The sequence below is a fragment of the Triturus cristatus genome, chromosome 9, assembly GCF_964204655.1.
Source record: "Triturus cristatus chromosome 9, aTriCri1.1, whole genome shotgun sequence".
Taxonomy (NCBI): domain Eukaryota; kingdom Metazoa; phylum Chordata; class Amphibia; order Caudata; family Salamandridae; genus Triturus; species Triturus cristatus.
Window position 1 is genome coordinate 663,343,583 of NC_140592.1, and position 16,964 is coordinate 663,360,546.

The window sequence follows — 16,964 nt, forward strand, 5'->3', positions numbered from 1 at the left end:
GCATATTAAACAAGTCTTCCACATTTGCAGGGGTCATGTTCAATTATTTAAAAAACGCTCTAGATAAAATAAGAGACATATTATTTTTTAAACTCTTCTCTACAACATTCCTTAGCGTCACAATATTTTTAGACAAACGTGTGTCCGTAAATGCATTTACCCAATTAATGAGAAGAATTTGTTGCCTCAGACATCATTAAATACCGTTGTATCCAACCTATGTGTTTACATGGGAAGCAGTGCAGTGGACTGTGATGAATGATCTCGCACCCTGCTCCCTAATGTCTGCTGGAACATGAATAATACATACATGCAACATGAATAATACAGGGCAAATGTTGACACCGTGCAGGTCTGACACTTCTTGGTAAAGGGTAGGTGGAAGGAAGGAGCAAAGATAATGCTAACTGGTGCTCATGTACATCTTTGGGTTGAGTTCGCAATATAAAACTGCAAAAAATATGTGTGTCCACAGAGCTGAATGCTGGTTAGTGCAATATGAAATAGTGGTGCTTATATTTATAGTGCTACAAGGTCCCAGCCCCCGCTGAAAGCGTTGCAAATATGCATTCCAAACAGCAGTGCAATGTTAGGAAATAGGAACTCAAAACAATAATATGACGCAAGAGGGGGCAGTGTGTCCTGGTAGCTGGTTGTAAGGCAGGGAGCTTTCAGAGGTTTTGCATGCTTGCTCATCTTGGACATTGAAACAACTTGCAGCCTCATATAGTTTTAACAAGGAGACGATACCCCCGTGCACCAGTGTTTTCACAGTTCATATTTTATAGTGGGTGTTTAAAGCAGGAAACTGACCGGAGATGCTAAAACTGTAAGCAAACGGGTGTGTGCCAGGAGATAGGGTTTTCTACAAGTCGCTGACATGCCAGAATTTAAGGATCAACACGTTTGCTTTTTTGCTTTGTTTTTTTAAAGGTGAGGGCGGAAAAGAGCAATTGGCTTTCTGAGCTCATGCAGAGGGGTAATATAAACTGAGGTTGATGAGCAGGTCCCCAGGGGAGGAGGTTGCCACTGGGTAGTGTTCATCGGCGAGGTGTTCGAGGTCTCACTCACTAACACATACAGATATCGCCTAGCCGGAAACATACACAATGCACACAATACTTTGTAATAGAAATATGTAAGTAGCACGAAATTGTTGTTAATCATACTTTTATTAGGCATGTTTCTGATCTTTTGGAGTCTCATTTGTTGGAAAATAGATATATTCCTCGTTTCCATTTTCCACCTCCTCCTAGGTTTCTGCCATGTATCGGCTGGAATTTTGAAAGTGTTTAAGGCCTGACCAAATTCCTCCTTCTCCTTTTGAATTAACATAATTTCAGCATGGAGTCATCTATTACCTTTCAAAACGTTTTTTTTCTTTTGCCTTGACATCAAGCAGATGGACATTTTTTCATAGGTCAAGAGTATTTTCTTTCTGCTTAAACTTCCTTTTATCTCAGTGCTCTTTTGGAACGGAGTGAATGCTTTTATGGTATTCTACAGCAGTATCCACTTTTTAGGCCAGGACGGTTCATGTTTTTATATTTGCTTCCTTTGAGTGGCTAATACTGAGGACATTTTTGTTTCTTTTAGTAGAACACTGATGTTTTCAAAAAATACATTCCTAAGGCATTGTAGCCTGCAACGTTTTAGGTGCCAAAAACAAAAACCTCTCTCCTTGGTTTTCTCAAAGTGGAGTCTCCTATAGAGTTCGACGAATGGAGTCTCTGTCTTCTGATGGATATCTTCCATCTTTGACTAATAAGCAACATCGCTCTTCTTCATTACTTCGAAATACTGTTAGCATAGAGCTCTCCTTTTTGCTTCCGAACACAAAGCTGAAAGATTCATGTAGGCAGCGTCAACATAACTGGGCATTGGGATCTTACACTAGAAATTATTGTGAATCAGGATTCCTCCACCTATGGCCAGTTCCCAAAATGAAAGGCTTGCATCAAATACAATAACATAGCAAAACGTAGCAAAAACACTTGTGCACAATTATGGAGATAGGATTTAAAGCTTCCAATCATTCTGATTACCATACTGGTTTTCTATCAACTTTTTAGTTGCGGATCATCTTCTCCATTTCAGCAACCTGTCACCCACAAAACAGAAATTCTCTAACAAGAACCAAAGCCACATACATACCCATCTAAGTTTAGAAATAGAGGACAATAGATCATATATATATATATATATATATTCACTCCAACAAGTTAATCGTGTAACACTATAAAAAAGAAAACAATGGTCTACCTCCATCTAGAATGTGATTATTCCTCAGGTCCAGAATCTGGATGTAGCAATTAAACTTGAGCAAGTTTCCAAGTTGTGCAGAATCCTGCAATCCATTCAGCTTGTTGTCTGCCAAGTAAAGTTCTCGCAAGTTCATGTTCATCTTCAAAGCAGTGCCTGGGGAGCAAAAGAGTATAAAAAGGGAATTAAATGGACAGCAAAATAAGGTAGAGGGTTGCACAAGAATTACACTTCACCTTAGGCTGTCCTGGTATCAGCATCTTGCAGAGTTTCAATGGCTAGAATTCAGATACAAAACCATCCCTACAAACCGAAATTAAGTCTAATACACTACAGAACAAATCCAAGCACAAATGTTTGTAACAGCTGGGGAAAAGTGAACACAATTCAATGCCTATCAAATAAACACTGAACTATTTTGGAAAAATGATTTAAGTGCTGTTATATGAAAGATATACATTTCAGAATGTTGAAAAAGTGTCAATTGTTACTTTTAAAGCACACGACTATAATTATGAGCAGATTAGGAGTGAACCTTAGTAGTCATCTGAATACATAACAGTCTACTATGCTTTCAAGCTAACACGAGCTAAGTGTTAACTCTAAATCACCTAAAGAATACAGTTTGTTTTTATTATTAATAAGATTAAATCTATTATTCCCGAAAAGTGTTCACACTAGATCCAAAGTGAGTGTGCAGGAGTATATATTAAATATATTTAAATGTCTGCATTCCCGACATCATGGAATCAGTGCTACATGAGATTAGACGGCTGAGGTGAAGCAGCAGGAAAAGTAATCCCCAGAGAAGCATTTGGAAGTCTTAGGGGGGTCAAGCACACTCTTGGTGAAATCTAGCTCAGGTTGAATATGTTAACCACGAAGGAATACGGACAAATTCCATAGGGAGGGGGATAAAGCTAGTATACTGCCAGCCGGTATATTAAGGCGAGAGATTGATAACCCACCAATACTTCACTTAATTTATCAAGATGGCACATTGGTCACGACACACAGGGAACTCAATGATAACTTTCGGGCACAACTGCAAGTCGCATCAGAACACAGACACTAGTTCAGCTTACTCCATACATGCATTTTTGGCTAATGCAGGTACACCAGAGAGAGTACACTATTGATGTTCAGCATCATAGAGCTTCCCTTTATGTTCCCAGATCACCTTCAGATTCATAGGACATATTTTTTGTAACAGTCCTCGCAAGGTTTAAACCTAGTAGTTTTATAAGAGGACACAGTTCCCTCGCACAATAGAAAAAAGACAATTTTGGGGGGAAAACTGACTAGGAAAAGGAGGTAGAGAGCCCAGGATCAGAGTACAAAGGCATCGAAAGAAAGCAACTGACGCTGATCTGCAGGGGTGTAGTTTATATGAAATTTCATCATCACTTCGGAAGTGGAACAAAGTCAAAGAGGAGTCGCACAGCTCCATCTACCAGGGCCAAGGAGGAATGCTGTTTAAAACCTCCAGGTCCAGTATGTCAACTGGGGATATTCTAAAGGTGAAGAATCTGCAGATATAAGTATTCATTAAAAAGAAGAATCTTATGAATATTTCAATCAGCTACATCTGTCATATTTAAAAAGTCTAGGACTTGCAAATATTTATGAAATCAGCCCGAGGGAAATGCAAACTGATCTTCAATGTCATAAAAAAGTAGTATCACGTCACTATGAAACCCTTGGACCATATTAATTAATCCGAATCATGCCGAAGTAAGCCAAACATGATCATAAAAGAAACCAAGAAAGTAGAAGTCTCATCCTAATGAATTGCATTGGTTCTACTTGTTTATTTTAAACGGCTTGGTCAATTGCCTGTATAGCTGGAGCCCATCCACCACACTTGAATATAACATATTGGCAGACGCACACAAACCGAGAAAAACCTCTAGGCACTGGTCACAGCCAGAGATATGAGAAAAAAAACTTGGAAATATCTACTATCTACAACCTGACAGAGAAAACAAAGAAGCTGAGAGGACGCAGGCGGACGAGTGGATGCCAGAGTTTGGCTGCAAGGAGCAGTGCAAGGCAGGTGGGTCACTCGCCAGGTGAGGGTCATTCAACTTGAACGTGTTCCTGCATAAGTGGCCAGGTACTTGTGACCCCCCCACCTACGCACCCCTCCCCCCAACAGCTGCCTCCCCTTTCACGTCCAGAGAGGTAGAAGCGCATGACACCTCCGCCCCCCTTTCTGGAAGAACATAACTCAGTACTTCTGTTTTTAGCAGGAGGAACCCCGGAGCTATATACACTCAATACACTGTCACTAATGAAAACTACATTTCTGGGGATGCTGAAGGCTCTGGTTTTCGCGAATACACAGCAAGTCAAACAAATTATTCTGCTTGAAAGTATGACAACTGGGATTGATAAGAGAACAAAAGACGATCCACAAAAGCCTTCTGACAGTACCTGGTCTATAAATAAGGAAAACGATATGAAAAAAGCAGGGTGCTCTAGAGGTCAATTTCTTTAGCTGAAGTTACTAGATAAGGAGGGGGCATGCCATCTGCACTTGTAGAAAGTCTGTAAAGAGGCCCATAATGGGTCATGATTAGGGCTCCCGGATTTATGTTTTTTTTGTTGTTGTTTTTTTTTTTTAACATTTCCGTCAATCCATATTTATTTTTTGGCCATCTTATTGATATTTATCCATATTTATTGGGTGTTTCAAGAATGTAGCTGTAAAAGGGTATATTTCTGTGTTCAACTAATTCTTCGACGTGCACTCAAACATGGATGCCTGTCACATTTTAGCAAACTGAAGCAGCCACGTAAAACAAAAGACTACACTTACAGGTACATATTAGCATCTCACTTCAAATATATTTTAACAAATGCCTATATTTAATAAAGTCTCATCCTGTATTTTAACCCTCCATGCGGTCTGCCTGCTCAGCTGTTACCTAGAATTCATGAAAGACAGCATGGAGGGTTTGTCACAAGAAGCAACATTTTCAGTATTTTTCCACTTTAAAAAAATAAATGTAGACAGGAAACACATTGCTTTCTGTCTGTATTTATCTGTAAAAAAAACAGTAAATTGGAAAACCGGATGCCTTAGTCATGATCCATCTAGATCCTTAAAAAGGGTCAGTAACGTAAATAACAATACTTATGCCAACTCCTCCTTACGTTACCCGAGCAGTGGAAGCAAAATTCGGGACCAGCATTATGAGACCACAATCCCCTCTCCTCTTAACTCTGAAATATCCAAGACCTGGAGGATGTGGTCAGTCGGCTTAAACTGACGACTTTGCTGCTAGAAACCAGAGTTCGAGCCTCGAGGTCGCGTCCACATCCTGTGATTCTGGGCAAATCACTTAATCTCCCTGTGCCTGAATGTGTAATGTAAATATGGTGCTCATGTAAAGCGCTCCAATACCTTCGGGTCGAGTTCGCGCTATATAAATATGCAACAAAAAAAAAGGGAAGTGCATAAAACGGATGCAATCGAAGTCTAGGACTGAGGAGCCAGACAAATTTAATTATCTGCCTATTGTGAAAAGAATGGATTTTCTTTACTTGATGGGAAGAGGGAAAACAAATCCACCTTCACAACTGTTCTAAAATGTTGGTGGCTTTTCAAGCAATTACTACATTGAAACAAATAAGTTCTAAAGATTTGCAACTTGTGAGGTTTAATATGGTGAGAGAGTGTAAAGTCAAGCAAGTCCAATTCCATTGAAAATTTGTGGCATCCGTTATCCAGAAAGCAGGAGTAGAGTTATGCTCCCATGGAATAGTGCTCAGCAATTGTCCAATGTAGTCAGAATCTCAGAGATTAGTTGGTTATTCACAAGCCCCTTTATTTTTTTTAAAACACAAAGGCCTGACATCTACCCAAGTTGAATTCTTACACTCTTTCCATAACATTTCCTAGAAGAAGAAACAAACATTTGGAGGTGTGGATCACCTTGGAAGAAATGTAATAATTTCAGTTCTAAACATCCTACTTGGTAACATGTTGGAGGGAGGCCCACCGGGTAGTCGGGGAGACTGATCCGGCACCTTCCTACCGCAAAGTTACAGCCGAGCGCCGCTGAGAAGCCCCCTCGGGGAGGTCTTTCTCCTAGGATCGTACTAGGCCCAGTAACACCACCACACAGGACTCAATAGCAGTTGCGAGATTAGGTTCCTTATCAGCAGTAATACGTGCAATATTTACAGAGGGATCGAGGGATCCTGCCAGAGTCTCAGTGTTCGTTCAAGGGAATAGGGTAGCGGGACAGTCTTAGTGCCAGCCAGGCACGGGAGGGCTCTGCGCCGGACCTTGGATGCTGGTCTCAGAGCGGCTCGGACGTGGAGAGCCGCGACGTCGTCTGCAGGGCTCAGATGGTAGTTCCGCTTAGGTCGAGCCGCGACGAGGTCAGCTGGGCTCTGGTGGTAAGGTTCAACAAGGTTGGGCCGCGACAGCGTCAGCAGGGCCCCAAAGGTTCGTGAAGGTCTTTAAGCACTGTGGAGCCGCGACGTCGTCAGCAGGGCTCAAGGGTGGTTCAGGGTGAGTCTTCTTCCGTAGGGTCAGCCGCGATCCGATCAGCAGGGCTCTTGACTCCAGGATACAACTACTGCCCTGTTGTCGGGTCGCCCCAGATATAGGACGGGAGCCCTTTGATGTCCGGACCCGTGCGCCCGGAGGGGGCGGAGAGGCCGGGGAGGGAGCGGCCAGACGCCCAGCAGGAGAGGCGCCAGGCCCCCGAGAGCTGTGGGGCGATCGCACCTAGGTGTGGAAGGACGGTTGGGGGTCCCATCGATACTGCCCTCCGCTGGGAGTGGGAAGGGCTCACGTGGTATCCCCCGGGCCAGGGGTTGGCGTCTCGATGTCGGGCCTCGCTGGGACCGAGGCCGGGTAGAGCAGGGTCATACAGGTGGTCACGTGGAGTGACGTGCAATCCAAGATGGAGGAGCCCCGATGTGCATGGGACCTCGTGCGGCTTAGCGCGGGTAAACAGGACCACGCCACGAGGCCGGCTCCCACATAACAGTTTATACCAGACCCCTTTCTCCCCGGACAAATAAGCGGGCAATAATTAGTTCAAGGGGGCACAGGTCGGATGAGTTACTGTTCTTAGGTGCCCTCTGTTCAACAGTTACATGGTTTTGAAAAAAAGTGCTAATTTACTCAACTAAGAATACCCCTCAGGCGGCTGTTGAATTTGGTGTCAGTTCTTCATAGGAAGATTACAATGTTGGATACAATTTGTAATTGTTTCCAAGCTTGTTCAAATTTTTTTTACATAATCCCCTTAGTGACTGTTGCTGTTTAATCCATGCTTATATATCTCAGAATGCAATATTCGTAGCAGAAGAATTTAAGAAACTACACTTTAACTTGGTCAATTTGTGCTGCCTTTTTCCAACTTCGATATTCATCTTGGCAGGCGATTTCATTTTAAAAATGCTACTCTATCATTGTGGTGATTTTCATCAAGATCTATTAAATTTGAATTAAATACCAAAAGTAGTGTCAGCAGCGGAAATACTGGCAGAATCAACCAGTATTGTCCGTTTTAATACAACAATACAATTCATTCAAATGGTCGCCTCCCAAATAACACTCATACTGTGGCCACTTTCAGATATGGCAAAAGCCATGTTCTGATAGACTACTCGTTTATTCCTTTAGAACAGTTGAAACAAAGTGAGAATGAAAGTGGAATATTTGTGTGCTAGCGACCACCGTGATAAATAAACCTTAGGGGGTAACATTAGAAGGTGAAGGAGAGCCTAATCTGGTTTATACCTATAGAATTAGGGTGTCCATCACAGACTATATTCTTCAATAAATATTTAGGATTAGAACTAACAGACGAGTTAATTACCTTCGGTAACAATGTATCTGGTAGAGACACAGTCTAGCAGCAGATTCCTCAGCTTAGAATATCCTCAGGCATCAGACTGGATCCGGAACACTTTCTGCAGCAGCACCTCTGCGCGCCAGGAGGGCGAGGCAGCATGGCTCCGCCCAGACATTGTCCACGGACATGACGTCAGCGGAGCCATATATGCCCCTCCCGGAGCACTGACATGTTTCATCGGAGAAACCTTTCCAGGCCACAACGCAGAGCCACCAGCAAAAACTGTGAGAGTATGGGAACAGTGTGCGAAAAAGATGAAAAAGAAAAGAAAGTGAATGGTGAAAAAACAGCACCATAAGGTACAGTGCCGAGGACGGTATACTGAAAAATAATGAAGGAAAGAGCAGAGCACCGCTCTGAAAAGAAACCCCACAAAAGAGGAGGCTAAACTCTCACCTGAAGCAGAAAAGATGTGAAAAACATCAGGACAGCAGACAGGAAGTCTGCAACCATAACACAACTGTGAAGGGCAACAAGTCTGGAACATCGGAGCATTGACAATCCACCACAAGTCAGTACCAGAAACGAACGTCGTATCCCCTGTAAGAGAGTGATAGACTGAGGCAGAGCCAGTCGACTTCAAACCAATGGACTGCAGGGGAGGGAAGAGACCCCAAGGCCAATGGAGAAAAGGGGGAGGGGGGGGAGAAGGGGGGAAAACATGAGCAGACCTCATAATGGACGACCCAGAGCGTAGGGATGGAAAACGAAACATGATCATACCACCAAATCACGAGAATGGGTGGAGTAGAGCAAGCAAAACAGAATAAAGCATCCAGTCTAGGCGTGAAGTGAAAATGTCACCCCGGCGGAAGACAAAGCCACCCTAAGGAAGGCGAATGCGGGAAACCCATCTTGAAAAGCTCCTCGTAGAACGGGGAGGATGGGTGTGCGTTAAGGAATCTGCGGCTAGACTGTGTCTCTACCAAATACATTGTTACCGAAGGTAAGTAACTTGTCCATCTGATCGAGACATCTAGCCGTAGATTCCTTAACTTAGAATAGATACCAACGCCATACCCATAGAGGATGCGGGTCTGCGACTAAACCCCATCAAGTTCCAGAAGAAGTTAGCCGTCAACAAAGTGAGGAAACAGTGGGGACAGTAATGCCAGCACAGCCAACACCAGACCATGAACCTCTGAAAAGAGCGGAAAACAATGAGAAGCAAAGGCACCACAAGCCGTCAAAGAACAGCACAAAAACCCCGAATGTATACCAGGGTGAGAGAAAGGAGCACAGAGCCAGGAAGGTCGGTGCGGAAGTGAGAGTGCATGGCTTCGTAAAGAAGAGGAACTGAACCTAGGTCCAAAGGATCCGCAGGAGCAGATGTGTCGACCAGAAGCAAGACCCAGAGAGGGAACAAAACTGTATGACAGAGAGAGCACATACCGGTCGAGTGTGCACAACTGTGGAAAAAAGCAGTGCTGAACCTGCACCAGCTGAGATACGTGGAGCAGCAGTGGCAGGATGCCGGCCCATGGTCAGAAAGCGCCGGTATTACCAGAACATAAGACACTCCAGTACGCAGTCGCTCTGTCACAAGACATGAGAGAGGGTAGATGGCAACAAGCAGAAGCACCCAGAACAGAACCACAGTAAGACTGGTATTTATGTGGAAGAAAGGAATACACATAAGCATACAGTGTGGATGCCAGAACCACACCAAGTATAGGGAAATCCCCCTGTAGGGCAGCATGAGCAACCCAGATGTGAAGGACGCATCACCAGGTAGGCAACCGGCAAAAGGGGCCTCCGGCAAGCCAGACACACACACAAGAGCTCGCATTGTGAGCAGACCGGGGCGAAGACCATGGACACCGCAGCAAGGAACGTTGCCTGCGCGACCCCGCTGTGGGAAGAACACAGAGCAGATACATATTTAGAAAGATACACATCTAAAAAGGATGTGTTGCATAAAACAAGACAAGGGTACACCATAAGTACCAACAGTAATGTTGAAGCAGAGCTGGACAGGACAATGTCCAGATCCGTAAGTGACATCAGCCGCTCGTCCGGGAGGAGCCAAGGTCCCCCGCTAGACAGATGAGGAGATGGAGCAGGACACGAAGTACATGAAGTTACTTACCTTCGGTAACGATGTATCCGATAGAGACGATTCTAGCCGCAGATTCCTGAACGTAGAATAATTCCCGGGCGTGAGACTGGCCCCGGAAAACTTTCTTGCCCAGCATCTCTGCACGCCGAGGGGCTGTACCACGCTACTCCGCCCAGACGTCCTCCGCGGGCGTGACATCAGTTTCCTTCGAGAACTATTCCGTGCCACAACGCGGAGCCATCACAACAAAACGGAGGAGAGCATGGGAACAGTGTGCATAAAAACCAGAGAAACAAAATAGAGGAAAACAAAAGGTGAGAAAACATCACCAGGTGGCACCAAGGCACCAGAAGGAGACAACAGCAGGCCAGAGCAGGAAAAGAGCAGAGCACCACTCTGAGGAACAAGTGCGCAAGCCAAGGCGAGAGCACCAGGTGGCAGTTAAGTACCAGAAAGTCAGAGCAGCAAAGCCAGAGCAAGAAAAATCGCAAGAACCACCCCGTTGAACCACCTCACAAGCCAAGGCGAGAGCCACCATAGAGGCACAAGCAAGCAAAAGCGTTATGACCGAAAGAGAGAGGGACTGCAACCACTACCACAAGGGAAAGGGCCACAAGCCCGGAACAGGGGAGCAACAGCAATCCACCCCCAAACTACACTGCCAGGGATGGCCACACCTCCTGAAAGGAGTAGGAGGACAGAGGATAGGTAACCCATCCGCAGACGACAGTGCCAAGGAGGGCCATAACCCCCGAAAGGAGTAGGGCAAAGTACAGGTAAAAGAACCCCCAACGAAGAGGACCAGGTGGGGATCAGAAACTCTAACAGCACAGGGAAAGAGCAAAAGAAGGCCAGAGAAAAACCATCTGGAGGGATGACTGACCGAAAGAAAACGAAGAGGACACCCACAGAAGACAAGCCACCCAGAGGGAGGCGACTGCAGAAACCCAAGCAGAGGGTCCTCGCAGAACGGGGAGGAAGGGCGGGTTCTGAAGGAATCTGCGGCTAGAATCGTCTCTACCAGATACATCGTTACCGAAGGTAAGTAACTTGTACATCTGATATAGACTACTAGTCGCAGATTCCTTAACGTAGAATAGATACCACAGCCATACCCAGAAGGAAGGAGGGCCTGCGAGAGAGCCTCCCCACCAGGAGAGACACAGGGCCCCAGCAGGGGACAGGTCACAGGGACAAGAAGGGAAAGACCAGGATAACCTAAGCCCAACCAAGGGAGACTGCCCAACACCCCGCAGGGGCAGACAGCGCCCGAAAAGCCTCAAGGAACACAAGGACCACCTCAGACCCCAGGGAGAAGAGGTAGAACCGGAGGCAGGGCCCACTGTAAGAACACACACCCAGTGACAGAAAATAGCTGAACACACCTCAGCCGCAATCAGCGGACAAGGCAGGGACGGCTCTACCGCTAAAAGCGCAGATGGAAGAGAAAGGCACAAGGGAATACATCAAAGGCCACAATGGTATATGAGAGCAAACAGGCCTGCACGGCTAGTAGCAGACAACACGGCTGAACGGTGCACCCAGGACAAGCTAGACGCCAGCCGAAGGCAGAGGCCAGGACGCACACCAAGGGAGGGGACGGCACACACTGACCCACGAATGAAGTGGAACCAGGCATAAAGAAAGAGAGAGAGAGACGGAGGATGGGCCAAGCCGTCCACCAAAACACAAAAACCAGGGAACCCCTCCCCCCCCCCCCCCGAACACCAGAAAGAGGACCAAGTCGGACAGAAAGGCAAAACTGCTACAACGCGATGCCGCAGACAGCATGCCAGACTAGCGACACAGCGATCCAGGAGAAGGATGGACCGGGTCGCAACGCAAGCCGCTCCAAAACAATCAGCAAAAAGATCGCACTTGCGATATACCGTGACGCCATGGAGAGCAGAAGCCCGAAGGGCAACCACACCTCCCCACCACATGATAGAGCTATATAAAAGCTACCATTACCCCACATAGGGCATGATACGACCCAAGAACATGGGAACCCTCTTAGGAAAAAGTTTCCGCAGCAGAGGACAAACCGAAAGACCTGTGGAGAAAACCGCAGACGGCTTGCTAATCAGCCAATAAAGAATACACAGAAGGCCTAAACTCAGGGCCTACACAGCTCACAACAGCCAAACCACAAGTCAAAACAGGGCCGGACCAGCAGCCAACAGCACCAAAGCCCTAACAAAAAGACCTGAAGGCACATGAACCACACAACCAGGGCAACGGAGGAGGTGGAGGAGGCCCCGCAAGAAACCTCTAAATGGCAGAGTCCGCAGGGGCGTGGAAAAAAAGAGTGCCATCAAAAGGAAGGTCCACCAACCGTTCCCTCACGTTCTCTGGGAACACACTATCCCGTAGCCAGCCATGATGTCGAAGGGCCACCGAAGAAGTCATGGTACGACCAAGCACGTCCGAAACGTCCAGAGCCGAGCGAAGAATAAAGGCAGCCAGCTCTCGGCCATCCAACACATGGTGTCGGAGATCAACACAGGCACCCTCCTGAGAAGCGGAAGACATTGCAAGAAGTGTCCCTTGCCAAAACAAAAAGAGTGTTAAGGGCCCGCAAAGCCGCGCTGGTGGAGGCGAAGATATTGCGCCCCCAGGAATCTAACCAGCGGGCCTCCCGTGACGGGGGAGACAACACCGATGGTAGGGAGGGAAAGGCAGTCTGTAAAAGAGGACCCCTGGTAGAGGGGTGAAGGGAAAGGCAGACCGGGTCATGCGGCGCAGGACGGTGGCGGTGCAGAAGTGGCTGGGGCACCGGGTCCCCCGTGGCGGGTCGTCCCCAGGCCCCCAAAAGAGACGTGTGGAGCGACGCCTCAAAGGGAAGAAGTAGCTCCCGACCCCCATAACCCTGATGGAGGACCTCCAGAAGATGATCCGTGGGGAAATGGCAGCTGATAGCCCATGCGCAAGATCCCCGACGCCGTGGAGACAGCCCGAGCGAAGGCAGCACCAGCCTCCGTAGGGCCCCGTGGCGGGGAAAGCAGTTCCTCGGTGGGCGATAGCTGCAAGCTAAGGCGGCCGTCCCCCAGGCTAACCGGAGGAAGGAAAGGCCAAGACCGGAAAGGAGACCGAAGAAAGGGGACCTGAGGCCCCTCCGGCAAAGATTGCGGCCGCGTGACGGCAATGAGCCGTCCTTGGAAGACGCCGTCCCCAGAAAAGATTAAACCAACAACCCCCGAACCTCTGGAGAAGAAGAGGCGTCCGAAGACAACTCAACGACCTGATGCCGGCACAACACCGTAGAGTCCGCGGCCGGCGTCAGGTCAACGTCGACCGGCGCCAAAGGGTCGCCGGAACAACCTCCGCCACAACGCGCGGCGCAGGAGACTAGAGCTGGGTCGGAGCCGGGGCGGCTAAATAACGGCACCGAAAAGGCGTCGACTCTACCTCCGACTAAGCAGCAGCCTGCGTGGAGGGATGAGGGGTGCCAGGGGACACACCTCGACCCCTAGCCGGCACCAGCGGCGCCGCCAGGGCCAGCAGCCGCCCGGCGCCTGAGCGGCGTCACCTCTGCCTCGGACAAGGCCGCTGCCTGCCCAGAGGACCGAGGGGGACTCTAGGACACGCCCCGAGTCCCGGCAACCTCCCGCAACAGCACAGGGACCCCCGCGGGGGTTTGCGGCGAGGCAGTGGCACCCGGCTCCGAAGGAGGGAACCCCGAAGGGCTGCACCCCAACCGCCCCACATCCTCCGAACCAGGATCCGAACCTGTTGGCGCCATGGCTGGAGCCACCGGCGACGCCGCAGAAGTCCCCGCACGAGGCAAGGGATCCGCAGACGTCCCAGGAAGAGAAGGAGGAGAAGGAAGAGACAAAGAGGCCTGCAAGGCCGCCGCATAGGCCTCCATCTGGGCACTGGTCGCCCCTGCACCAAGGAACGGCAGATAGGATGGCGACGCGTGGGGCCGCACCACCCGTGGAGAACCCACGCCCCCAACAGGCTGGGGACCGGGCCTCGGGGACAAACTGCAACACTTACCAACAGGTGAGCGACGCCCTTGCGGCATGGGAGAAAGACTATGTCGGAGACGGAGGCAGCAGTTCTTGAAGCCGTCCGCGGGGGACAGACGCGGCAATGACGCCGACCTGGACATGAGTGCTGAAAGGAGCTTCATCCGGCGCTCTCACCGGGACTTCGGCTTCATTTGCTGACACGCCTCACAATCCGTGGAGTCATGGTGCTCCCCCAAACACCACATGTAGATGGGGTGAGAATCCGTCACCGACATCTGGCGCGCACAAGACGAGCACGTCTTGAAGCCCGAAGGCATTCGCACACTGTTGCCAAGAAGAACGCTTAAAAGCGGCAAAAGGTCCAAAACAGGCCAGGAACACGATACGGGTCCGCGTTGCACGTGGAAAAGAAAAAAACTGGCGCTGGGGTGGGGCTTATTTGAACTTGCTGACGTCACGCCCGCGGAGGACGTCGGGCGGAGTCGCGTGGTACAGCCCTCCGGCGCGCAGAGATGCTGGGCAAGAAAGTTTTACGGGTCCAGTCTCACGCCTGGGGATAATTCGATGTTAAGGAATCTGCGTCTAGTAGTCTCTATCAGATAGCGGAAACAGTCAGGACTAACGTAATGACCTAAGGATGTACACCCAAGAAAGCGAGCATCCTGAAGATAACACTGCCCCTGAGAGTGTTACAGCAGGAACTCAAAGCGGAGGAAAACGTCTGCGCGTAAGGCAGCAGGGAAATAGGGAGAAAAAAAACCTCCTGTTTGGGAAGTGCCCAGAAAATGAGGGCACAAGGCATTGTACAGCATAGACGTTCATGGCGAAGATGCCACCGTCTATAGACAAGGCCAGGCAGGGCTGGAGTACGAGAAAGCATTACCCATCCTGGAGAGTGGAGGGTAGAACCAGTTACCGAAGACGCGGAAGAAAGAACGCAGGCACCCCATGATAGCGGACATACCAGGGTGCACCCACCCCATGTGCAAACACTGAAGAAGTGTGCCGCGCAGCGGCCCTGCCCTGGCGCTATATGATGGCAGGGCGACAGCCGCGGACGAAATGGCCCGGAACGGAACAGAACAAGGGGTCCCAAGGGATAGTGGCTGGCGAAAAGCAGCTACATGGACAAAGAGGAGCACAGCGAAGCTGAAAAACGCCCCTGGAAAGGGCAGGCGAGGTGGAAGCCTCACGGTGGGGAATCTCTACCGATACCTGGAAGTACTACGGACAACCGTAGACCCCAACCCTAACTGAAAGTGCAATAGAGCGATGCCAACCTGTGGGTCGCATAACATCAGAAAGAGTGGACAAACTGATCCACAGGAGATACCAAGCCTTCCTTGTAGGAAGGCAGCTACACAATAGCCAGCAAATACCCCACATAGGGTAAGTTTTAACCCCTGCAAGGGGGGTTCTCTTGGGATAAGGTCACAGTCAGAGGACTGAAAAGAAGGCAGAACTAGCCAACCGGCTGTACTGAATAAAGTCAAAGAGGGCGGAACAACCGCCTACACCATCTGGGTACTACGTTAAGAACCCAGGACTCCAAACAAACAAGGCAACATTGCCTATGCACAAGAAAAAGATACCACAAGGCAGAAAATCAGGCCGCAAGGCAAGAAAGTCACGGTAGACCAGACAGGAAGCGGGCGACTGCTGAATCAGCGTGGCAGTCAAAAAGGTCCACGCCATTGAATGGCAGATCCCGAACATTGTCTGGGAAACTACTGTTGCGCAGCCATGCATGGCAGCACAAAGTAACCGACCAGGCCAATGCCCTACTCACAGAGTCAGTTGCATCAAGGGATGATCGAAGGGAAAATTACGCCATTACCCTGCTATCGAGAAGGCGGCGATGTAATTCAACCTGGGTCCCTTCTGGAAGAGGAGGAAGAAGGAGCTAAACTAAGTCGTAAAAGAAGCACATGCGAACAAGCAAGACGTGTTTAATGCAGGGATGCCTGCACTGGCAGAGGCAAATATGTGGTGACCACATGTCTCCAGCCACCGCGATTCCCTAGTGGGAGGTAACAACGGTAAAGTCCCCGACGAAAGTCATTGTAAAAGCCATCAACAGTCAACTCGCCCCCTTCATAGGAGAAAATAACATCCTTGACTCCCAACCAGGCTTCAGAAAGAATCACAGCACCAAAACCGTCCTTATTGCTGCAACAGACGACATCTGCTCCCTCCTAGACAGAGAGGAGACTGTGGTCCTCATCCTCCTGGACCTCTCCGCTGCCTTTGACAGTCTCACACCCCACTCTAGTCTGAATACTCCACAACGCAGGCTCTCGACTGGCACCACTCATTCCTGTCAGAATGCAGTGGGTCATACACCCTCCTTTCCTCTCGAAACCCGCAGCGACCACCTGCAGAGTCCCGCAAGGATCCTTCATCAGTCCCACCAGCTCAATGTCTACATGGCCCCGCTCGCATCCATTGCCAGTTCACACTGACTCAACTTCATATCGTACGCCAACACCAAACTTATCCTCTCCCTATCCAACAAACTGAACATCTCTGAACACAACTTTAAAGAAAGAATGGAAGCAGTCACCAAGTGGATGAAGAACAGCTGCCTACATCTAAACAATGGCAAAACTGAAGTACTGAACATGGGGCACACCCAGACGCCTGGAACGACTCATGGTGTCTTCCCGCCCTCAGGAATCCACCTCCCCCCCCCCACGGACCAAGCATGCAACCTCAGAATCATCATCCTTGACTACAAACTCAAAATGGTCCGCCAGATCAAAGCCGTCACCTCTTCCTGCTACCACT

The 16,964-nt window shown here is 48.8% G+C and overlaps 1 protein-coding gene across 1 annotated transcript in view; it reads right to left on the reverse strand.

The window, feature by feature from the left end:
* The window catches only part of PPP1R37 (protein phosphatase 1 regulatory subunit 37), a 551,713-nt gene that overhangs the window by 293,804 nt on the left and 240,945 nt on the right, over window positions 1–16,964 (reverse strand). Inside the window, exon 7 of the mRNA XM_085625734.1 lies at window positions 2,263–2,418. Within this exon, the coding sequence (XP_085481860.1) occupies window positions 2,263–2,418 (156 nt within the window). The remainder of the gene's footprint in view (window positions 1–2,262; window positions 2,419–16,964) is intronic.